General features: G+C 40.4%; 1 protein-coding gene across 1 annotated transcript in view; it reads left to right on the top strand.

The window, feature by feature from the left end:
- The window catches only part of unc5d (unc-5 netrin receptor D), a 113,227-nt gene extending 89,238 nt beyond the window's left edge, over positions 1 to 23,989 (top strand). Inside the window, exons 13-17 of the mRNA XM_022752957.1 lie at positions 8,140 to 8,367; positions 14,521 to 14,670; positions 17,148 to 17,312; positions 20,229 to 20,407; positions 23,728 to 23,989. Coding sequence (XP_022608678.1) covers positions 8,140 to 8,367; positions 14,521 to 14,670; positions 17,148 to 17,312; positions 20,229 to 20,407; positions 23,728 to 23,989 — 984 coding nt within the window. The remainder of the gene's footprint in view (positions 1 to 8,139; positions 8,368 to 14,520; positions 14,671 to 17,147; positions 17,313 to 20,228; positions 20,408 to 23,727) is intronic.
- The last annotated feature ends 2,052 nt before the right edge of the window (positions 23,990 to 26,041 follow it).

Genomic DNA, 26,041 nt, shown 5'->3' with positions numbered 1-26,041 from the left:
TTGTTTTTGTGCTGACAACAACTCTCCATGAGCCACCATGAACACACACATCTACACACACACACACACACCGAACGCACCGCCGACAAACAAGCGGCACAACTCACCCAATATTTTGCATTCTTTGTTGGCTTCTTGTTGGCTCAGATGCTTTGCAACAGGAGGCATTGTATTTTTTTATCCAGCTTTGTATGTGTCTGTGTTTTCATTCCAGCAGTGTCAGCCTTTTCTTTTCTTTTCTTCTTTTTTTATTCTCCGTGAAGAAGATTGCTTTTACTGGTCTGGATGAAGTCCCAAGAGCTTAATCCCAAACCCAAAGGCATAACAAGCCCAAACTCTGTTATCACTTTGCATTATTTGCTCGTGTATTTGAGCAGTAACCAGCATCATGATAACAAGACAAGTAGTGGGGCTGAATAATGAAGAGAATATTCAGTCAGGCGGTAATGTAAATGTAAATCTGACGTAAAGTTTTGGCAAGCCAAGCATGGGTCAGAATAATGAATACTGCAGGTTTGCCCCTGGCTGTTGTGGTGGTTGTCAGCGCTTAAAAGAGCTTGTTATTTAGAGGAAGACCAGTCAGATTTGCCTGCTCTCTACATTGTGAGCCTTTGTCCTGAATAATGTTTTTCTAAGCGATGGAGACGGCTGCTGTGAAGAATATGCAAGAGCTGCAGCGGCGTCTGCGTGCGCCGCTATCTTACCTCGAGCAAAGATGCGTAATGATAAAAGCTTTGGTTTGATATCTAAGATCAGAACCAAGTTACAAGTCCCTTAGTCTTGGATGCAATTATTATTATTATTTTTTTTATTGTTCAGTGAATTAATTTATTTTGAAGTAGTCATTCAGTATGAAATGTACTCATGTAGTTGTAGTATTATTAGGGCCCAAATTTAGTAATTGGATTGTTGTTAATTTGAGTCTAGTTTTCATCAGTGACATTTTAGTCTTATTTTTATTATCCACTTTTAATGTTCATGTATTTGAGGCATTGTGAGGCTGCAGTGTCTGATAATGTAGTGATATTAGTTCAGTGAACATCCAGTATAGAGGATGATTGTGATGACTGACCGTCACGTGGAGCTTACTCATCCTTTTTGATTGCATCATGAAGTACAGCCAAGTGACAGTAACCTTAATGTTACATGCACAGCACTTAAGCTAATGTTACGCTAGCTCACCTCTTTATAAAATGTCAATGTGCTGCCTGCATGTTTCCGTAGTTTGTCTCAGCTGTTTTCTTGCGTCGTCTTGTCTAATTCTCAGTGGATTTTAGATGAAGTTAGTGCGTAAATCTGATTCTGACAAGAACATCCAGTAACATGACCGACAGAGACAGATTGAGAATGATTGTAAGCTGCTTCTTATTAATGGCAGGGCAACAGGTCAAACAACTTAACTTCTGAACTACATATATTTTTGGGTGATGGAGGAAACAGTGTGTGATTCTGATGGATGCATGTTGTTTTGCATTAAAACATTAGTAAGTGTATAGGAGCTTTGTCACGATGACGTTTCTGACAAAAACGTCAAGTAATTAACACTGTGATCTGATTTTATCATCGGAACAGGTGAGACATGAATGTGAACTGTATGTGAACTATATCATTTAAGTAACCCACACAAGTACTTGACCAAACTGCTGGACAGTAATCGGTAAACACTGATCGTGTTAATCGTTTAAATGCATCTCCTAAAAAGTGTCAAACATTTATCCTCATATCTCATCTAATGATGAGCCAATTAGCTTAGCTTCTGTAACACATTATAAATGTTTAAACGTTTCTCTGATAATAATTTGGTCCAAATACAATGATATCTGGTGGCAGCACTGTGGTGCACTGAGTTGGCACTGTCGCCTCAGCAAGAAGGTCCTGGGATTGAACCTTTCTTTTTGTTTGCTGCATGTTCTCCCGTGCCTGCGTGGGTTTTCTTTGCGGGTACTGCGACTTCCTCCTACAGTTTAAAAGCATGCAGGTTAATCAGTGACTCTAAATTGTGAACGTGAGTGTGAATGGTTGTTTGTCAATATGTGATAGACATCCCTCGCCTCCAAAACTACTAATTAGAAAGCATCTAATCAACCAGTGATTTAAACTCCCCCTCACAACCACAATTTAGCTGATGAATTGTCAGTACTAACATGTATACATTGGTGTAATATTTTGAATCACAAGCTGCTCTGGAGAAGGTTGGCAGCACAGTATAGGTTACCTAGGTAACCGGGGTTATCTAAAGTGGTTGAATTTGAGCTGGCTTAAACGCACCCAAGATAAACCCAAAGATACCACAGCTGCCTCTCTTTTTTTTTTTTTTTTTTTAGATCCTTTATCCTATATCTTACATAAATCTTTAATATGGTTGTTCTTTCTTCTCCAGTTTGTCCAGTTTCATAATCTCTATCTGAGATGCTGCTCGATGCTCCTGAAGATTAGAAACCATGTCAAGTCTCCTCAGGTCATTCAGTCAGAGATTAAAGAGCTCTTCTGCCGACATCTTGTTTGCTGACAGAGGTCTCACTACTTTCTGTCAGTATGTAATTCTTCTTCCTCCTCTTTTCAGTTCAGGCTCATGTTTACCTAACCTTGCCTTTTATAAGCATTCTAGGTTCGCTATAGTGTGACAAAAAAAAAAAAAAAAATCCTTTCAGTGTAAGAGGGCAATTTCTCAATATGTGCAAGTGTTGTGAATGAAGAATGGAAGGAGGACCGGAGGGAATATGAATGAATACAAGATTCATGTCGCTTTGAGATTTCCCTCTAATATTAAAAGGGCACAGAGAAGCTCTGAGCATCCTGGTTTAAAATAATGACTTACCATTGAGTTTTTACCATAAAGAGAGAGAGAGAATTTTGAGAATGCATAATACCTGCAAATACATGGTGCCATTAAAATACCCTTATTTCAACTGTCATTAAAATACGTGCTACACATGAAAGACCCCCCAGCCCTCGCAGCCATGGTATAATAATATTCAGTGCCATATTGCACTGTGTTAAACTGTGCTTACGAGGATGCAGAGAGCATAAGTACATTACGTAATATAAACATAAAGTATTTACAGGAGGAATCCCCCCCCCACATGAAATGAATGTGGGTGAAGAAAGTGGTAACATTTCTCACTTTATGTTGCATCTCCTTGAACAGTACAGCGTCTGATTATAATATGCAGGCTGATGAACTGTATTTGCCAACAGAAAATAAACTGGTCACAGTGTGTGCATGTTTTCTTGGCGCCATACCATATACTAGTTTTTTTGTCCTCATGAATTGTAATACATTTCTGGTCAGACGCCAAACTGCCAAGGGTAATTTATTACCCACTGAGCTGGAACATTGTTCTAACAGCATTTACATTGTGGCCTTACATCCCTTTAAGCATGTTAAAATAAGGTCTTATTCTATATTCTTGTCATCGTCAACTCCCGTGAAAAGACCAAAATTCAACAATGTGTCTGTTTCTCAATACTTTTCAACATGTAGATGGACGAGCGAATCTTTAACACCAAATCCTGAAACTAAACTCAGTATTTTGATTCAACTTTTTGCAATCGGACTCCACTGGCTCCCTGGGGCCTGATATGGCAGGTGCCACAACTTGAATGCGAAGAAAGGGTTCCAATTTCAATTTTGTGAAATATTGCTTCATCAAATAACCACCTCATACAAGCATATTCATTTTTTTTTTGCGACATTCAATTGTTTTTTCAAAATTCACGTGTCCATTATTTATTTTTAAGTTTGGAATTTCAAATTGCGCATTAAGCAGGCTAATGGAAAGTCACCTTGTGTTCTGAAAACAACAGGAAGTTAGTTACTGTGGTTTGGCGTACTGATTTTCCTGCTTATTAGCAGGGTCGGCGGTGGCAGCAGCAGCAGCTGTGACACAGAGCTCATGGAGGATATTAAGATACTTTAAAACCCTCAGTACCCAGCAACCACAGTTTGAGTCAGAACTTGACCCCCTTCTTAGTCACAACTCCGTTGAGTAATGAGCTGATGTTGTTTGCAAATAAAACTGAAAAAAAGATGCTCCGGATAACTCAGAATCTTGCCTGAGAATCATGGTGTTTTTAAGGTTTCTTCAGCATCGGAGTAATCCAGTGATAGTTGTTTGTATATTCATGAATACATTGAAAACAGATAGTGCTAATAGCTAATTCAGCACACGTTTGCCAAACTAACATCTCCAGGCTTTAAGTTTATTTCCCTTTATTTCAATATGTCAGATTATCCCTTTAATTTCCTACAACAGCTGGGTGGTTTGGATTTTAGCTAACATAACTCACATACTGTACGTTTGTGTGATCGAGTCACAATAAACTACGGAGGAACAAACTCTATAAGGCTTTGGCTACACAGGCGACATTTTTTTTTTTTATTATTATTATTTGTGGGATCAAATCATCATTGGTTTGGATTTTTTTTTTTTTTTTTTTTACAATAATAAAAAAATATATCTGACAAAACAAACTTACCACAAGCTCATTTAGCAGCTCCAGAACAGCTAATGGACCTTTTGGTCAACTGTAGTTCAGTAGCTGAAGCTGCAGCAGTGAGTGAACGTGGAGTTTTGCCGCCTCGCAGGCTGCTGGTAATGTGACTTTCATTTGCCGCATTTGCCACTTAACTTGTGATTATTTGTGAGGGAATAAATATTTCTCCGCCGGCTGTGTTTCAGCACGCTGTGTGGTCTCACACCTCCTCATTAAATTGAATAATCACATGTATTTCATGGATTGTGTCTCCTCGCTTGGGTGGAGGGTGCAACGTACTGTGTGTCAATATTGTGAGACTGGAGAGTCGCAGAAAGATATTTGAAGGTGAATTTACTGCCTCCCCCCTGAATAATCCTAATGCAGTAAACGTAGATGAAAACAAATCTTTACTCATCAGTTTTCACTGGAAAGGGTGAATCGGTTGCTGACGATCATAGGCGGAGCGAGGGGGCGGCTTCTACGGCTCCATCCCCAGATGTTTTCCCAAAAGTGCAGAGTCTTTTATAAAGTTTATAATGCAGCTAACTTGGTGTCGTGTCCCCTCAGTCTCTCTGACTGGAACTGCAAGTCAGTGGAGCTCTTGTAGCTACTGGGGAAATATCGCCATCTATAGGTCACCTGACAGCGAGCAGAGCCTTTGGGCTTAACGCAAAACATGTGATGGTTTCATTTTCGGCTCCTTTCGTTTGGGCTAAGCCCTAAATGTTTACAATGTCTGGCTCCGCCCCCGTTGACCACAGTGAGCCGAGAGCAAACAAACTATAGATATGTCCCCAGCTGCTTTTATGATAAAAAAGAAGCTAAAGGGTTTTAAAAGTTGCCACATATAGCGAGAAAATCACCAAATGACCAACACGGCTCGGTAGGAAACCTCCTTAAAGGGGTTTATGTGTTGACGAGCACTGGCCTTTTGATGTGGGTTATTTACAATGTGACAACGTTGGAGTAAATTGGTTTTTATTGTTCTTTATATTCATATTTTTAAAATGTTAACATTTGGATTAAAAAAGAAATAGATTTTGTACATTTTTCTTTAGTGTCAGATCATTTATTACACAATGGTGATTAATTCTGATTGGATGGGCCCCCTGCAAATTTTTTTGCCTTGACTCTAGAATCGCCACTGCCCATTGGTATAATAGAACTTCAATTATTCTTCTGTTCAATTTCTGATGATCGAAGAAAAGAAAATGAAAGACGGGACATACAGATTCCTTCATTCCAGCTGGAATGAATTCCCTCGTCCCGGCTGCCGTCGCCGTCTTATAAATAAAACACTCTGTATAGTTCATAATGACTATTTTGTGTTCTGCTGTGCACTAACACCATCACTCATGGAGGAAATGTTTTTTCATGTTCTCAGGAGACTACTTACAAGCTGTGTAGGTTTGTTCTTTGTGATTTAAACATGTGTTATGTTTTCCTACAGCAGTGTAACACAACACAGTCACATGTTACAGTCACATATTACAGTCTGCTCTATGCCGAAGTTCATTTGCGTTGTTTCCTAGTCCGGATATCTGTGCAGCTCTGGATGTGAATGTTTAGTCCTACTACAGACAATCTGTGTGTGATGTGTCTGCGAAGCCTCACACAGTGTGTAAAATAAAGTCTGATTATTTGTGATTATTGGAGGTCGCTCCCCAGTTTACCTGTTGTGAGGTTTGATCAGAGATTAAAATATAATGTTTTTTTTGTTTTTTATTATTATTTTGGCTTTTTGTGCCTTTAATGGACAGTAGAGAGACAGGAAGTGGGGAGGCAGAGAGAGGGGGAATGACACGCAGGAAAGGGCCGTCCGAAGCGGGAGTCGAGCCGGGGGCCAGCTGCAGCGAGGACTGTAGCCTCTACACATGGGACGCCTGCGTAACCCGCTGCGCTACGCGACGCCCCAAAATATAATGTTTTTATTAACTAGAGAAACTTAAAATTGATTCATAAAGACGTCCTCAATGGTTCATTGTATGAAAACTGAACAACCGCAAATTGCGCTAAATGTAGTCAACCGGGAAGATACAGTTACAAACATAAACATGTGTATGATGGGTGTATTTGAGTGGCACTGTTAAGAAAGATAACTTGCAATGTAATGAGTTTTCTTGATGAGGTTTCAAGTCTTCTGGGTGAATGGGAGTGGCCCTGGGTATTGTGATATTAAGAACCCATCTGAAAAGAGGATGAACACACAAGAATGAAAAGAAAAAAAATAAATTTTAATTATTGAGTAACTTTTTGTGATGAACTCGGGCATACCTTTTGACTTGTTAGTGGTGTCATTGTGTATGTACACTGTCCTGTATATACAAGTCTATATGTGATCTTTGCGTTAAACCTGCCTTGAAAACAACCCTGGACCCGAGAAATGCTGTTTACATGTGATTCAATTGCAACAGCTAACAGTTTTGTGGGACACATAATGCTGAACGAATCTGCCAAGCCACAAAAGCTTGAACATATTTGCTAAATGTATATGTTTAAATCTATTTCCTAAACATATTTCATTGATTCTTCTGCAATATGCAATTTTCGAAATACAATATTAACCACAGCATGATTTAAACTTCTTTATGGTGACGTTTAGGTTCATTTGGGAATGACTGTGGTCTTGGTTAGGAAGTGAAAAAGTCTTTAGACAAGACGTGTTTACTTTTTTTCAACATGATACTAAAACCACAATCTTCTTACAAAGTGCTGATCACATGGGATTCAGGATGAAAACCCCAGTCTCCGGTGTCAGAGCAATAGTTTTTGTACGTCCACCAGCTACTTGTATCACCTACCCCTCATACAAAAACAATGAACCATCCCAATGAACATAATCAGGGCAACAGTTACATTTGCGACCATAATGTAACTGGCAAAACAAATTGATAATAATAATAATAATAATAAATATAATACATTTTATTTATAGGCGCCTTTCAAGACACTGAAGGACACCTTACAATGCACAGTAAAAGATAAAAAAGCTAGTACAAGGCATAAAATACAAAAATTAAGAGTATACATGTGTAATTTCTAGGAGACGAGAGTTTTTACTGATTATTGCATTTAAAATGACGTTGCCATCATCAGCCACTGATTTTCGGTTTGCATTTATCAAATGGCTCGATTTCCTCTACAACTAAACCAGAAAGTAAATACAGAAATTTTACATTAGATCTCAGTCTCATGTAAGCGAGTCTACAGGTTTGGCATAATGAGATAAACAGTGACATCACATGTTTTTAATGGTACCTTAATGTTTTTACACCTGCTGACAGAGCTAACTGAACTGAAACGAGGTGTTGTAGTGTATTTATGAGATGATGTGGGATATCCATGGACATGGACTTTATTGGATCACAGTGGTGACCACCATTATGCACTCAATATTGGATTAATACCATCATTTCTCTCCACAATTCCCCCACATCAAATCAAAGCTATATTTGAATATAAACCCATGTTTTTATGTCACAAGTCAGTGGATTTTTCCCAAGGCCATTCATTATGGAATAAACAAAGTGGTCCAAGCGTATTTTGTGTTTGAAGACTAAAACTTTTGTATTAGCAGGTCGTCTTTTTTTGAGTGCCCCCATCTTCCTCTCAACAGCAGACATGTTGTACCAATCTTCCACATCTGTTCATTCATTGCAGGAAGTGATGTCAGTGGAGGAGGAGTCCACTTCCTGTTACTGCCTGATGGACTCGTCGAGCTGCCACCTGCTGCTGGACCAGCCAGGCTCGTACGCCCTGGTGGGCGAGCCCCTGACGCAGGCTGCCGTCAAGAGGCTGAAGCTGGCTGTGTTTGGGAGCATGGAGGGCGGCTCCATGAACTACAGCCTGCGGGTGTACTGTGTGGACGACACGCCACACGCCTTTCAGGTGGGGAAGGACACTTTTTTTTTTTTTTTTTTTTTTTTTTTCCATTCTGTTTATCCAACAGTGGCTGAGTCATGATTGTTTCCAGCAGCTCAGTGTTTCACAGCTTTCCGCATTTTTTCATGAAGATGCTGCGGCCAGTAATAGTGGCTTCAGTAGTAGTTTGGCTTCCTCGAGCTGAGTCTGAGGGTAGTGACTGCTAATTCACAGGGCACAGCTAATTTAATGCTACACTGGTGTATTTAAAAATGGCAGCTGAGGTGGAACGTGCATTTGTGTAGTCTACATCCCCCAAAAGTTCAAAAGTTGTTCCCTCATTTTAGTGATAAAGAGTGCAAAGAGGAGAATACTATTTTCTAATTCTGCCATGCATAAAAAGAGTTGAGTTTATATGTTTTTTTAATGGAAATGACTTCATTAGTACTTAGTTTGTTAACTGTACTTATGTGTATGTATGTAGGTTTTGCTGCAGAACAGTGTGTGTAGTCAAATGTGCAGCCCTTTGGAATAGTGTACACAGTGCCTACATAAGATATGACCTAAAAACTAATGGCAAAACATTTGCAGCAGAGACTTAAAGGTCCATATTTTACAATTTTCCTGTGCTTTATTTGAAGTGTTGATCCAGAAGAAGGTATATTAGTGGTTTTAAGAACCAAAAACCATCTCAATGTAGTTTTACTTCTCCTCTCTCAGGCTTCTCTCTGGAGCTCTAGTAACAACAGGTCGGTGAGCCAATCAGAAGAGAGGAGGCTCTGAGCCTCTCTTCTGATTGGCTGACTGTTTTCTGAGTGATCAACTAAAAATAGATCAGATTTCAGGTAAACACTCAGAGAAATTAAATCCTGCAAGGTTGGATGGTGGGTCTAGGTTCCAGAAGTCCTGACGGCTGGTTTTAAGGCTCAGTCTCTGAACACAGGCTGTGTGCGTTTCTCTGTGGACTGAGGCTTTGATACTTTCATATTAATATGAGATATAAGACATGGAAATCTCCCTTTATACAATAAAAAGACCTTTAAAGCTGCACTAATCAACATTTTTATATGAAGTATGGATAAAGTTACTATGTATAATGTAAAAGGATTTACAGAAATAAACCCACAGCGAGTCACCTGACTCTGCAGGTTCCCTAAGTTCTACAAGGTGTTTTTAATTCTTTTAGCTCATTGTTGTTTTATAGCTCGCAACGTGATTCGTTGTCATTAGCCTTATTTCCAGTGGTAGGCAGCTGTTTTCAGCTAAAGAGCTCTGATTAACCCATTGTGCGCTAGCTGCCCTGCACAGATGGACAAACTTAGCAACTGTTGCTGGTCACAGTGGAGCTTTCAGTATTTAGTCCCTCAGAGTTTAGAGGAGGCTGAACCAGAGCTAAAAAGAGAGTGAATATTGGACTTCCAGTCAGTGAGTCTTCAGAACCAAGATTAATGATAATGTTTCTCTGTGTCTGCTGAATCTGTAAATAGGATTCGTTTGCTAAAACATAATCAGCATATTAAGTTAAAATACAGTAGTCAGTCGGTGTTGTGTTTACAGCGCTGTTGCACTGCCCCCATATGTCCAGTGAAAAAAAACATCTATTGTAAAATGGCTGTACAGAGACTTTAATATATCTGTATCTGAAATAACTTGATGAATTACTTTTATGTTGTTCCTTGCATTTAAAATTACATTTCAGAAATTTAATCCCAACATCTTTCATAATGTCCATCTGGATAATCTGGACAAACCAGCTGTTTTTACAGAGACAAATTGGTTCCAATGGAAATTGTTCAAAATGAGTAGCACATTTTCTGGAAAGTCACACCGCTGTGGAGTTCTCCTTTTTCTTTTTAATGTTATTTTTCAAAGCTGAGAGCACTACAAATGAAATTTCACTCACCTCCATGGTGACAGGGTGGAGGCAGAAATCTCAGATCTCTCCAAAGATGCTCAAATTAAAGAGAGATTATCTGCATGGGTAAACCAGTAAGTGAGACAATATGTTTTTATGGTCCTTGTTGTGGCTTTATCGTATTGTTTTTTGGTTTTGTTTTGTGTTTTTTGAGAGAGACTCAAAAAACTCAGCACTCTCTTTGCAGCTATCCATCACCACTTTCACTCTCTGACCTTTTTCACAAAAACATGAGGATGCATAGTTTCACACTAGCGATATCTACTCTATGAGGAAGTCCATATACTGCAGGTTCAAGGCCTAGATTCAACCCTGAGCATGAGCGTGTGTGGTGTGAGGCAGCAGGGACCTCAACATGGGCTCTCTACCAGTTAAACCATGTGAGTGATTGCAGATTCACTACCACTGCGAAACAATACTTCAGAGCTGATAGACTAAAAGCTTGACAGATTCTCTTTTCACTGGTTTTAATAGACTGAGACAAAAGCAGCCGTACTGTAATCACTGCCATTGAAATGTTAACCAATTATTCTTTTTTTGTCTTGTTTGACTTGATTATCCTTCAGCGACCTATAGGGTTTTTAAGCATTGAGATCTCATCAGTGAACATCAGGGAAATCAAGCTCCCTCATCTCCCCGGAGAAACTAGACTAACAGAAGAGCTGAGCCGAGCTTGAACAGAGCACGCGAGCCTCGTGACTGGCTCTGCCTCCCGACCGCCTTTCTGTCATGTCGCAGCCGTCAGTGGCAGCTGGCTTTAAAATACATTCTGGATTTGGTTTATGAATTCCCAGCCTGCCGAGCAGATGCCAGACTTTTGCGTGTCCCTTGGGCTCCTGTCTGTTAGCACCACAACTCTGCTGTGTGTTTTCCAAGCTCCGGCACAAAGTCAATTACAGACTGGATTCTGGATCAACAGGAAGCCTGACGCAACACAAACAGTCGTGCGAGGGAGACGTTTCCTTGAGCTGAGAGCAAGAGCGCGTTCTGATCAGCAGAGTTCAGGTCTGACCTGAGGTTCTGTGATAGCGCATGATGAGGCTGTCTCTTTTAAAAGATACCTCTTCAACAAGAGTATTTATATCCAAATTGATGCAAATTGAGATATCATCATCTCTTCAACTCATCTTCAAATTAGCAAATAAACATGTAGTGCAAGTCTGAAACTCATCATAATGGTCTGAATATTTTTGATGAATATTTTCATGCCCCTCCACCGGTAAGTGCATTTCCAAGGTCACAGCATTCAGGTCGTGTTGAAGAGACAGTGGGTGGAGGGTTCTTACCTGAAAATATCACCTATTTTAGTATTCAGCTGGCAGGTTTTACCTTCCAGTGTAAAATGCTAAAAAGAAAATACTGTTCACCTCAACCTTTAGCCTCTCGCCTTGGTGAAAGATCATTTCCACAATGTCCTGAATGCTAACATCATTAAGAAGAAACTGTTCATTATAAAAGATGAGCAGTGTGAGCTCAATCAATGATCGTGAGTGACTGCGTTCATTGTGACAATAGTCATTTTGGGGTTCCATATTTCAGAACGCAGCTGGCAGCATATCAGTTTCGGTTGACATTACAGTTTTCACTCAGCTGTGAATCATGTCAAACAGCAGACAAATGAACAGTCACAGTCTACAGAAAACTTCTTTCATGACATGACGGCCTCAGACGTGTGAACATGATCACAGATCCAAGTTAGCTACATGCTAGGCTATACGGGAAACCACGGAGTCCAACCTCATATCTGGAGATCCCAGGTCTGTAAGATAAGATAAGAACTACTGTTAGCTTTTTAGTCTTTTTTTTCCTTTTATTTCACCAGGTTTGAACATAGCCATGTTTCTCTGCTCAACACTTTACAAAGTGTTAATATAATGATTTTTGTCAAGTGAAAAACTAGCTAAATATTCTTTCTTGTTTGATGTGAAAGAATTGCTCTAATATTATATTAGAGCATAATATTAGCCTGTTGATGAGAAAACCACATGATACATAATGTATCCTCTTTAATCAACTGGGACACATAAACCTCTCTTGTGTTGACAGCATCAGCGTGTCATTTAGGCCTTATTAATGTAAACATAAACTATAGAAATAAAAAAAGCAGACTTTCCAGTATTTTTAACTCTAGCTTCGTGCTCATGATCAAAATGGAACAGTACTGTTACTTCATAACAATAAATATAAAATCACCATGTACAAGAAGCTAATCTTCAACAGAACATTAGCTGACTAATGTTAATGTCAGCAAGTTGGAAATAAGAATAAAGTTACTCCATAGAAGGACAGAGGTGACCTTTTCCTCAAGCTTTCAGGTTTGCTTTAAAACCATCACCAAGCGCACACGGAGCTGACAAAGGAAAATACCAGCTGCGCCAGCGGATTGGTCAGATGCTCAGCCTTGGAGATCAGGCAACACTCAGTTTCATTCAATCCTTTATTTTTCTATATAGCTTGCTAATGTTAAAATGATCATGTTAATTTCAGCTGTCAGAAGATAACATATCTAGTAGAACTTGAACATTTGTTCAAGTTAAAGTTAAAGAAAGCCCATTTGTGAGGCTTTCTTTAATTTTTATTGTTTATTTATAGCAGACTTTTATACAGAGGACTCTGTTACCTTTTCAGTCATTGGCTCACAGACCTCAGGTGTAAAGACGTGAAGTCCACAGTTGGGTCCTCTTGAAAGAAATCCAGGTCTGTCTGGTGGCACCTGCTGCAGAGAGCTATACATACTAATAGAACCAGAACTAGTTATTTTCAATATTAATGAATCAATTTATTATTTTTGCGATTAATCGTGTGAAAAATGCCTGTCACAAATTCCCAGAGAATCAGATAATATTCACATTCAAGAAGCTGGAACTTGTGAATTTTTACCATTTCTGATTGAAAAATTACTTAAATGGTTAATTAGTTATCACAATTGCTGCAGATCCATTTTTGTCAATTAATTAATTAATTAATCGTTGCAGTTCTGCTCGAGAACTCATTGCATCGTCATTGGACGAAGCCCAATCCTACATGTTTATGGCGCCGGAAACAGAATGTCTTACTGCGTTTTCACTTGGACGTCATAGCTAACGTCTCTTTCATTTCCTTGCACACTTTTGACATTTTTTTTATGGAGCCAGATATTTTCAAAGGAAACCATGGATTCAACCGGTCCGACGGTCACATTATCTATGCAGAAAATGATTGGTTGGCATTGCAGCACTCCCTCAGCTGTAAAACATGATCTAAGCCACATCAGTCACGTCAGACAACAGATAAGGAAGAGTCACAATCTACAGAAAACTTCAAATAGTGCTTCTTGTCAGCTTCAAATGATTTCAAGCTAAGAAACGTGTACGAGAAAACCAAAGAAATCCAGGGTTGTCTGGCCGCTCGGTGTTTAACAGAGACGGAGGCAGATGGCAGAAGAGGAACGCCATACTTCAGGTCTCTCACTGTCACTCATTTTCCCTGTGATATATGTCTTTACATCTGCATTTTGCCATCAGTTGATTGTTTTCACGCTGACAGCGAAGACAATATGCACACACACACACACATAACGGTGCATACGCTGCGGTACGCACACCCCTGCATAGACAAGCTCCCGCACACACGGACACTTAGTCAGAGTCAATCAGCGTGGCGTGGCATTAGTCACAGCTCTGTTCCCTGTCTTTTCCCTTTGTGATTGAGATGGCTAAGGATAGACGGGCCCGACTCTGAACCATCCCAGCGTCTGGGGACACTGAACAATGATGACAGATGAATACCTGCAAGCGACAATCAAAGTGCTCTTTCATCATCACAAATTCAATTTGGGAGATGGACGTTTGCCCCCCCCCCCCCCCCCCCCCCACCTCTCGCTCTCTCTTTAGAAATTTTAACTCAAGCTTCAATCTGTCATGTTGAGGCTGCAAATGTGATGCTAATGTGAGAGCACAAGTTGTAGGATTTGTTCAGCGGAGACTTGACGTCACTTCTTGGCGGCCTGTTTCTGTGTTAATATTTGTGATGAGGCAATTAGTGGATGTGACAGAGGAAAGGATTAGCAACAGGTGTTGGTGCTGATATTCAAAGGCGGTGTACCTTCAAAGGGAAGGAGAAGGTTCTTGTGTTCTTAGTTTTCTCCTGCACTTCTTTAACACCACCTGTCTATATTATCTTTCTCTCATCCCCTTTTTTTTCTTTCTGACCCATTTCCTTCCATTCTCTCCCTTATCCTGCCTTGGCTTTCCTTTTCTTTTTCTCTCCTCTCCTCTCATCTCCAGGGAGTGGTGGCTGCAGAGAAAACCAGAGGGGGTCAGCTCCTCGAGGAGCCAAAGATGTTGCCTTTCAGAGCGAACACCTTCAGCCTCCAGGTGTCCATCCAGGATGTTCCCCAGTTCCTGTGGAGCATCAAACCCTTTACTACATGTCAGGTAACCATGGCGATAACTGACAAGACATTAAATCAAAACATAGATCGGATACAAAAGTGCTCATGTGTAAAGATCCTGTGTTTGCTGCTAAGAGCTAATTACCGCGGTGCGTCTGTGGCGCTCCTCTTTAAGTTCCCTGATCAGTCAAACAGCGAGAGCAGAGCTGTGATGTGTTTGTGCTTGTTTTTTGTTAATGAAGTCAGAGATTGTGAGGTTGGTACTATACTGACTTTGTGTATTGTGTGATGCCTTCTATTATAATATTTATAAATATTAATGAACCCTTGACTGATTACACTGAATTAAGTTTTACTCGGATTCTTTGGAAACGATGACGTAGACTTCCACCGTCGCTCCCTGATTGGGTGTCATCTGCCTCGACTACAAGTGGTGAAAGCAACATGAATCGTGAACTACAAGTGTTACTGACCTCGTTGTTTTTGCTAGCAACTGTTGTTCAGTTTAATTTGGAACTTTAATGCTACAGCTGTCTTTGCTGTTCATCATGCAAAAACTTACATATAGCTCCTTTAATTACATAATAAGAACAAGAACGTTAACACCATTTTCCTTCAGTTTTGTTTCCTACTACTGTACCTGTAGCTAACCAGTATTTACAAAATACTTTGTGTATAATTTATCTCTTGTCTACAGTCATGTTTTCTAACACTGTATCTACAGTTACCAATAACTGGTTATAAGGAGACAGTTATTATTATTATTATTGTAGGGGCCAAATGTGATGAACCTTTGTGTTACACTTAAAAATGTATTTTTGTGACAATCAAAAGTGCAACTAGACTATAAATGATAATACACGTACTGGTTATTTCAGTGGAGTCTCTAAATTCTGTCCTCAGCAGTTAGTGATATGTTGATGTGAAGTGGAAAAAGTTTAAAAACTGACATTTTCTTGATTATGAAGAAAGAGAGTTTTTTCTCTCCACTGTCACAAAGTGCTGCTCATTGTGGAAACTGCTGGGATTCACTCTGTAATAGTGTCACATCTTGACATTACCCTGTAAAGTGAGATAATGTATGTTATGATTTGGTGCCTTACAAATAAAGTTGAATTAAATTGAACTGAATAACGAACTGATCAGAGCCTGATGTCATTTTGACACAGCCATCAGGCCCAACTCGGCGTCTGTTACAGTTCTGATTTATCTGTCTTTTCTGTTTAGCTCATTCTAAACTGCAGCTAAGCTAGTCAGATGCTAAGTGACACAGCATCAGTCCCCTTGGCTTTTAGAAAACAACCTTCACAGACAGTTAGGCTCTGATGTTTTGGTACCAGTTGTTGTCACATATGCTCCGACAAAGAAGACAAGGCAAGTCAAATCTGAAAATAATTTCTTCCGAGCTCATAACATTCGTCTGGTTTTGGCTCGCTTTTTCTTCCTGTTTGTGTGGAAGCATTTTGTGCTTTAAAAAAAAAAAAAAAACGTGAATCCTGCTGTCACCCGCATTTCTCACATGAGGATCATGAAGACGGACGTGACTTGAGATTAATAGCTTGTTGTTTGTTTTGCATTAAGATGCAAACGGCATTAGATCGAACGCGCCGCAGCAGTCGGCGAATGCTGTTTTGTATCTGCGCTGTGTCCCCACTGTACTCTGTTGGTGCTTAAAGATCTGAATGCGGGGTGAAAGCTCTGTGTTTCAAAGACACCCACCCTCTCCGCGGCCTTATTTATGAGGGTTTTGGGATGGCAGGCAGGAAGGCACCGGGAACCTGCTCTGGTGGAGCAGGTGTAGAATAATAGCCGAGCTTCGTGCCATACATCAAGTCAGCTTTTAGTGCTAAAGAGCATTCGAGCTTTCTACGTCTATCACCCTTCTCCCTCCTCTGCCATCACCCTTCCCCCTCCCCAGACTCCATTATCTGCTGCTGCGAGCTTCATTGGGCGGCCGAGATCAAAGCCACGAGGGTTAAGTCTTCAGTAGGCACACCGGCCGCCGCATTTGATGCTGTGGTCTTCACTAGGAATCATTTACAGGTCACTTTTAATATGCAGATAAGGCAGAGACGATGTCTAGCAAAGGTCAAGGATATTTCCCCACAGATGTGCCCGTTCTCCAGAAATTAATTATACATCAAAGGCAATCTTTTTCTCTGTTCCCCGTATTCCCACATATATTGCTTACAGTACGCAGCCTGCAAGCCGCTTCTGCTATCAGAGCTACTGTACAGGAGATTCAGTGTTTGTAAATGATAGAAGTACGTCTTCTGTCTCTCTTTAACAATAGTTACTTTCATGAATAAATATACGTATCAAGCCGTGGAATCGGTGAGACTTCAAAGCCAACGCTTACCTTTTAATTCTGCTGTGTCAAGTGGCCGTGCACATGACAGTGTGTTAACATGTAGGACAAGGAGCTGAATCATCTCATTTTGAGCATATGTTAACATTGCTGTGTAGTGAGTTATGTCTCTGATGTCCCTCCTACTTCTTCTCCTTCTTCTGCCACCTCAGGAATTCTCCTTCCCCCAAGTGTGGTGCAGCAACCAGCAGCCCCTGCACTGTGCCTTCTCTCTGGAGAGATACAGCCCTGCCACCGCCCAGCTCTCCTGCAAAATCAGCGTGCGCCAGGTCAAAGGCCACGAGCAGATTCTGCAGGTCTACACGGCTGTGGCCGAGGTGAGGCTCTGCAGCTGTGGGAGGTTGGGGGGTGGGGGGTGGGGGGGTGCTTCACTTTCTCACTCAACCTTTAAGTAACCTTCCTGGAGTGTGTCCACTGAAAAGCAGGGGCCAGCTCTCCTGAGCTTGCATTGAGTATTAATAGAGAAAAGAGGACACACTTACTTTGTTTCTTTCTTCACAAATTTATGTTAAACACAGAGACAACAGAGATCCAGCTGTTTGCCATGTTTACTGTACTCACCACCTCCCCAGTGGGCTCACACTTTTGGACCCCACTGTATATACACACACACACACACACACACACATATATATATATATATATATATGTATGTATATGTGTGTATGTGTATGTTTTAACCTTTATTTGTCCTCGCCTGCTTCACAACAACAGTCCTCTGTCGGCCTGAGCAGCTCCACTGGAGCTAGGAGTTAGAATTCCTCAGTCCAGAGCTCCTGGACAGTCGTTGTTAAGGCAGAAGAGAGTGTAACTTATTGATTTTACCAAACTGCTTTTTCACAACCAGTAACAGACATGCCTGTCCTACCTCAGAGCCACAACGCTACTTGAATATACGGTGTTGCAGTGAGACGCAGGTAAAATATTCTCTGCAGTTACATTTTATTGTTTATTATTAGTATGGATCTGTCAGATAGGAAGAGGACATGAAAGCTGTGAGATGAATTCAGATCATCCGCACATTGTTTTTGACTCTTACAGTAAATAGACATGATCATTAGGAGGAGAGTTTACACTGTTTTACGTCGTGGGTGACCAGGCTGGATCAACACAGCAGTCTTTCGAGCTGTTTTACGCCAACATGAGTCAAATTTCAAATTTTAACCAAATTTTCTAGAAAATCAGAAAAGAAAATCTAATTTGAATCAGTGTTTACATCCACTGCTGTTCTGTGAATATGAGTTGGGTTGGGGACACAGTTGGTGGAGCTAATCCTCCAGTCGGGTGCCATTAAACGGTTGAAGAAGAAGAGTGTGACTGTCAGACCTCAATCAAACAAAAACAATGTGGAAAACATGATGGAATTATAGTTTCTGTTCATTTCATATATTCATTTGAGGAATGTTACAGTCTCCTCATGGCTCCACACAGATCTGATGTTTTATCGATTCCACCTCAGCCAAGCCTAAAAACTTTTTTTTTTATATATATATATATTTCAGTTTTGTTTTGATGGAGGTTTTTTTTTCTCATTGTTTACTTTTTTTTTTATAAACACAAATAGAAAAAAGCGGATATACAGAACATGTACATATTGTTATCCTGTCACTTTTTTTCAAACAAATCAAGTTTGAATTCATGTTTGAACTAACATGTACTTTCTTCAAATTCCTTTGAATACATCCCACATGTCTTACTGACGTTACTGTGAGGCCGTAACAGACTTGCTTTTATTTTTGAAGTCATAATTGCTTCTTAATGCCAGTTTTCTCCATTCTGCATTAGCAAAGAAAACAACAATAGTCTGTCTCACTGATGGGCAACAGGCCACGCAGTGAGACAGCCTTTTACGAATTTGAAGAGATGATTACTATTTAAATTTTTCATTTTTTTTCCCCCATGTGTCTTGTTCGGAATAAAACGTGACAGTGCCATCTCGTGCGTTTCCATTACACCGATTTCATGGCTCGCAGCAAAGTTCAGCCAATTTCAGCTCTGGCCAATGAGATAATAACTGTTAGGTTTATGACTTGAAAGCGAGCCATGATAAAAAAAAAAAAAAAAAATTGGAAAAGAAAGAGTTAATGCATCTCCACTCTTCCTGATTAGTTTTACTCATCTTCTTTTCTGAAAGAGGATTAACTTTGCTTCATTCATGTTAAGGTGGAATTCATAGTTAAAATAAGTAAAAGTACGCTACAGTTTGCATCGACACTCTGCTCCGTGTCCCGCCCTGCGCTGAGTGCAGTGTGTAGCGTTTGATCATGTGCTGATTTTAGCCTTGGATTCAGTGAAATTTCTCCAGCACAAAATGAGATTTCACTATTTCCAAACGGAGCGCATCAGTGTTTCTGTTGGCCGACTCAGCACATCCTCATGGTCAATAGTGAGCAAAAGAGAACTGCAAGTCCAAGGCCAGGTGGAGATTGTGCTAAAACAGGATATGGATGAAAAGTTTTCAAAACAAAGGCGTAAATGTGCATTTTCTGCCAATTAAATAAAAATGAAACGGCACATCAGTCTAGAAATAAGTCCACTGGTGGTGCTGCGGTGGGATGTTCCTCAGCTGTTTGTGGTGGAGTATCTGCCGGACTGCGATATGGGACCTAACAGGAAGAGGGCGCTGTTTCTCTATCACAGAGAATCCAAGCACCAGCATCAGGACATAAAGCTGTGGGATTTAGGAGAGAAATGTAGTCTCAGAGTAGTTTTTAATGACCTTAAATCTTATATCTGTAGACTTGAAGGTAAGATGGAGGCACGTTCACCAAAGCTAGCCAATGAATGAGCTGAGATAGAGTGGTTTGGATGAGTGGAAGAGAGGAGGTGTTCTTATGTTTGCAAACCAACCAGTCATTGGTGGAATCGGTCCATCCATCTATAACTGATCACAATTCATACTGACCACAGCCTCTGTTTACTTAAAGGACCAGACTCCAGCCATTTAAAGCCACTTTTTAAGTTTGCGGGGTTGTCTTTTCGATTTTCAAAAAATAGATATAGCTTTAATTCTGAGGAGACAGATTCTACCAGATGTCCACGCCTTTGTCTTATTTGTTTACAGACTATGTACCGATGTTTTAAAATGTTAAACACACCTGTCTGAATCGTCCTGACCCACTAAACCTCATCCATCTGGCTCTCCAAGCTGGTTAAAACAAGCACAAAGTGACATTTGCAAATCCTTTCTGAACTCTGACTGATTATAAACTGTGTCTGTTCCGTTCCTCCAGACTGAAAAGGAGTCAGTTCCATTTTTTATGCAGACAGACTGCACCATCACGTCCCAGACGGGGCCCAAGGCCTTCAAAATCCCCCTGTCCATCCGCCAGAGGATCTGTGCCACCTTCGACACTGCCAACGCCAAGGGCAAGGACTGGCAACTCTTAGCCCAGAAACTTCACTTAGATCGGTGAGCGTATGATGTGCATCCTCGCTGAGACCGAATGGTGTGTGTGTGTGTGTGTGTGTGTGTGTGTGTACCCATCTCTCTCCGTGTGTGTTCCCGCTGAGAACACACTGACGAGAATGATAACAATCCTGTGAGTGCTGTTCACCTCCTGAACGTGGCTTTATGTGCAGCTTGTTGCCGGGTACCTTTTATCCTTCATGGTCTCTCTCAGCAGAAGGTGACGGGACTGATTATTTCACTGTAGAGCACATTGCTGATGTTGTCTGTCTTCTTTAGTATAATGCCGAAAATCAAATGCACCTCTGACATTTCTGTCAGTGTCGACCAGATCGTCTAACGTATACGTTCGCACGTACTTATAAATTGATTGTCCCTTTTTATCTAATAAAAATATGCATTTATAATGAGGCGCTGTACTAATATTGACTCAGACCAGTTGTTGTCTTTGCTTGGCTTTAGCTTGTGGCAGCTATAATCTCCTGTTAAGTGCATGATTCATGAGACGCTGGTATCTAAGAGTCCTTTGGGATTCCAAATTATCCAGATAAGCTTTCCTCTCCAGTTTGAACGGCTTTGAACTGAGCCTGATGTGACCAATGGCTGCAGCCTTTTATGTTGCTTGTTGTTATTTCTCTTGTAAAGTACCAAGGAGCGGCAGTGAAACACTGCCTCCAACTGGACATGACACAGATAGGAACTGTGCTGTATTGGCACAGCAGCATGCTCCCTTTTCTTTACCTTGGCAGCAACTGAGAATTAAATCCAAACCAAACTGTGTTCGCCAGTAATTATTCATCTTTTCTGATGATAATATTTACTGATTATGTTTTTAATAGACTTAAAGGTCACACTCTTTGTTTTAGCTGCATGTAAAATCAGATAGTTGTGTTTACAGCACCAGGGTAATCCAATTTGTGTTCAATTAATTTACAGTTTTAAACAGATTAGTACATTTGATAATAGTCAACTAAAGGGACCCAAGGACCCATATGGGTTTTGTTAATATTGATTTAGTATTGAAATGTTTTTGGATTGTTGTGTGACATGTGGTTAACCATTTTTCTACAGAGCATTCTGTGATTAGCTGTAAATCCTGACAGATAAAATCTTTTCCATCATGCTCACGATAATGGATCCAGTATGTTAAATATCTGGTCTTGGATCTTTTATTGACACCTCCTGAGAAACAGATTTCTCAAACAGTAATTATTTTGTATTTATCTATGCTGTGAAGTTTATTCGAGTCAAAATGTTTAATCATTTGAATTTTTCCAAAGTAACATAACAATAATTATATTTCAGTTATGTCATTTACACCATTTAAATGTACTTTGTGGTATTTAAGGTGGCCGCAAGGCAACCACCGACAAATCAAAGTACAGCATCACACTGATGCAAAAATGATATAAGAATCCTAATTTGTCAAAAAGCACTACTGCTCATTGATATCTAACACTCCCCACCTATGTGGCTGAGCCACAGAATAAATGGTGGCTTGACACTACATGATAAAGACAAAAACATAATTAAACACACTTTAAAAAATATTTGACTCATCTCTGATAGTAGACAGATTTATGTATGTTGTCATAGTAGCTGTATTTGTTGGCATGGATATTAAACTGGTGCCACCTCCACAATAATCCAGGCTGAGCCAGAAAGCTGCTCTGGTCTCAACAATCCGTATTTCTCCGATGGAAAACCGTCTATAAATCACTACATGGATAAACGACTAAGATGACACAAGCCTGTTTGGACTGCACTCACACCATAATCACAGTTAGTCAGAACAGCTCGTCACTTGTGTAATGTGGATCATATTTACAGCAACATTTATTATTTTTCCCTGTTTAGTGTAATTTGATCTGTTGTCTGTTGGAAGGCTACTGTGCACAGTATGTATTATTATATATTGAACATCATCATACTCATTGTTGTATTTCACACACTGACTGGGTCCTTCCACTAAAAGATGAGTCTGGTGATTATTTCCAACAAATCCCATGAAAAGACCGAAGCCAAAAATGAATGTATCCCATTAACAAGTGCTGTGGTGTGTGTGGTGGTGTGTGTGTGTGTGTGTGTGTGTGTGTGTGTGTGTGTGTGTGTGTGTGTGTGTGTGTGTGTGTGTGTGTGTGTGTGTGTGTGTGCGCGCTGACCACTGAACCACTGTGCTGACCTCATGTATCCAGTGGCTGATGTATCTCCTTCCTCTGAGCCACAGAGCTCCACTGTTGTCCAAAAACTATTAAAAACACATCAGTTAGCCACAGCGGAGCACTGGGTGAAATGCTCCTTTATTACCATGAACACATACACACAGCTTCTTCTTTTTTTTTTTCAGCCTGAAACATAGACTCATCATCCTGTTGCCACATATACTCACTTGAAGACCAAATGTGTGTTAATCCACAGCTGGAAATGCTCAATTCACCAGTGTTTGGAGCAATGGTTCCCAGCCTGTGCTGGGCAGTGAAGGTATTGCAAGTGTGCCGACAAAATCATTTGCAAAACAGTACAGCTTCGGTGATAAAATGTATTAATGAAAAAAATATATATCAATGTTTTTAAATGTCCTAAAACGAAATGATCTTTAAAGACAGCTTTACGGCTTTAAAAATGTTTTAAACTTGTTTCTTGTTTTCTATGGAGGCCTATCACTGTGATGTTAAGCCAATGATAGGAACTTTTAAGTCGTCGCCAGCTGGACAACATCTTATACTTATACTCGTATACTAGTATTGTTAATGGGTCGGTTGTGGCCCCCCAACATTTTTTAAGATTTTCAAGTGGGAAAAGGGTCTTTTCATGAGTCGGAAAAGGTTGAGAACCGCTGTGTTAATAATTAGTAATGTTTGATACAAACTACACTGCCCAGCTGTTTTAGGAAATTACTGAGCCTTTAAAAAATGAAATAAAATGAAAGCATGTATTTGTGGCCTGTTTTAAAAGATCTTCAGGTTGATCCAATGAGCTCGGGGCTGGTTGTCACAGGCGTGGTAGAAGAGTCAGTTGAAGTGTTGAAAGATGCACAAACACATTGTTGGTTTTGGTCTTAACATGGGATTTGTGTTAAAAAGAAAAATCCTTGAAAGTCCACAGTTTTATGGAACTACAGGCTATGTTTTCTGCGCATCAATATCACACTCAACACTCTCAAAGGAAAATACAACAGATTGCGTTTGACTCATGTCTTTTACAAAATAAATAAACACATAATCAAGAGGGACTCTGTCCATATCTGAGGCCAATATTAAACAGTTTTCCCCTGACCTCCTCCTGCCGTCTCCATTAATCCGGCTTTGTGTGCTCCTCTGCAGAAACCTGGGTTATTTTGCAAAGCAGCGGAGTCCGTCTGCCGTCATACTGAGCCTGTGGGAGGCTCGCCACCAGGACACTGCTGACCTTGACTCTCTAGCCAGCGCCCTCGAGGAGATTGGCAAAATCCACTCCAAAAGCTCCCCCAAGGACCAGGATGAGCCGGAGTCTGACTTCAATCACATACAAGCGGGCAGCCTGTGTGCGACGGGCGAGCTAGCGAGTGAGAAGACGGAGGACTCTGCTCCTGAATACACAGGCTGAGAGACCAGAGACAGTGAGTGAAAACTGACAAAACATATGTCTGTGTACGCGCACAGCCAGTGATGGACAACACACTGCGGCGGTCCGCTGGAAGGTCATGAGGTTGTCGGTGAGTAGACGGTGCGAGCAGCCAACGTGCCGACCAATCACAACGGGTCGCGGTGAGCTGTCGCCTGCTGTGGATCCACCCCTCTCTTTTAGGAATCTGTCTGAGGATCGACTGTAAATCTTCTTTCTGCCCTTCCACTCAATTTTTAAGTTCATTTTAAGTTGAATTGTTCTTTTTTTGAAGTTAAAGATTCCCCCTGTATATTCATTTCCAGCTGAGAGGGTGAGTGGGAGAGGAGGGTGGGGAGCGGGTTATTTCCTGAACGCTTCTGTCAATTATTTAATGAATGTGTGTTAGAAGAGACGAGAGCTCCTTTTCCCCCCCCCTGGACGGTCCCCTGCCATCTCCCCTCCTTTCCCAGCGGTCCACACGGCAGCTGGACATATTTGCATAGAGGTTCTTGTATGCAAATAAGATGATACAACTGTGGCATCATTTCAGAGTCACCTGTGTTTCAATCTAATTTCTTTTTTTTTTCTTTTTTTCAAAATCCCCGTGTCACAGAATGAATGAGGACTTAGAAGCTACTTTTTTGATGTCTGATATATTTTTTAAAGGAAGCTGCTGATTGCTTAAATGTTGTGATTGTGAACTTTTAAAGCCAAGTATCTTGAAATTCACTCATTTTCATCTCTTAAAAAAAGATTTGTTCTGTAGGAAATTTGGCACTTCTGATAGACAACCAGTTTAAAAAAAAATATATATATATATATATATATATATACAGTTTATATACATATGGAGGAGAGTGTCAGTATTTCAAGAACATGAGAACCATGTTGATGAGACATCCTGAGCTTCAGATGTTCTGAGTTGTAGCACTGCAGTTCCCATCATGCTTTGGGTGAACCAAAGCAAACAAAATGTANCACCCCCCACCCCCCCATCTCCAACACATGCAGACACACACATTGACATTTCATGGCCACAGAGGTCATGTGCACATGTGCTGGACGTATTGTAAAACAAACAAATAGAAATTGAATGCTGATGGTGTCGGAGTCAGAAGTACAACTCATAAGTCAAGTTTCCATCCAAACGTGTCACAAACTTTAAACTGAACAAACTGAATTTTCAGAAACTTGGCAAAAGCAAATGCTAACTTATGTCTCCATCCACCTCTGTAAGCTGTAGGTGGCGCTAACTCTCCAGTCAGGTGCCGTTAAACCACTGCAGAGCAAGAGGCTGCAACGACATGACCTGATTAAAAGAACAAGGGAAATTCCTGGTGTCCTGTTCGTGTTCGTTTCTTGTATCAATTCAAAGGAAGTTGTAGGCTCCGCATTGGTCCCTATGTCTCACCATCAAGCGGAACGTTGAGTGACATGACTAAGTGACTGAGTATGATAATTTTATCCTTCATCATTTATTCGCTGAATCTGTTTCCATTGCACTGAGTTGCATTTGCCTTTAATTGATACACCAACTTTTCCATGCTACCAAGGATAAAAACTTTTCTTTTTTTTTCCCGAATGGAAACTTATAGTCACATCTCTGTTCAAATCAACAGTGAACACATATCACACTGAAAGAATGATAAATATAACAGAAATATATCAGAAAAATGTCTCTATTCATGTCTATTTACCATTACCACTGAGGTGATGGTAAATGAAAAGTTGGCAAACCTATAGTGCTGTATGACCTTATGTATTGCATCATTATCAAGCAAGTAGTCACTGAGGTAAACAAGTTGTGATATGTGTAGCTTTAGAAAACTATTAAAGTTTTAACCTTAACTGTCACTCTGGTTTTGTTATTGTACCCAGCAACAGTTGAAATGACTTCAGGAGAAAGGTACACGTGTTCATGAGAGCTGTAGTTTTTTTTTTTTTTNGGCAGAGTGAGATTTGTAACCGTGGCATTACAGTTCATTACAGTTTGCTCCACCAAGAGATAGGGAGGGAGGAAGCTGTAAAACATCATTTCCTGGCACCGCGGGG

This window comes from Seriola dumerili, unplaced genomic scaffold (genome assembly GCF_002260705.1).
Source record: "Seriola dumerili isolate Sdu_G_001 unplaced genomic scaffold, Sdu_1.0 BDQW01000017.1, whole genome shotgun sequence".
In the NCBI taxonomy this organism is placed as follows: Eukaryota; Metazoa; Chordata; class Actinopteri; order Carangiformes; family Carangidae; genus Seriola; species Seriola dumerili.
The sequence above is the reverse complement of the archived record's forward strand: the minus strand, read 5'-3'. Positions and strand labels throughout refer to the sequence as shown.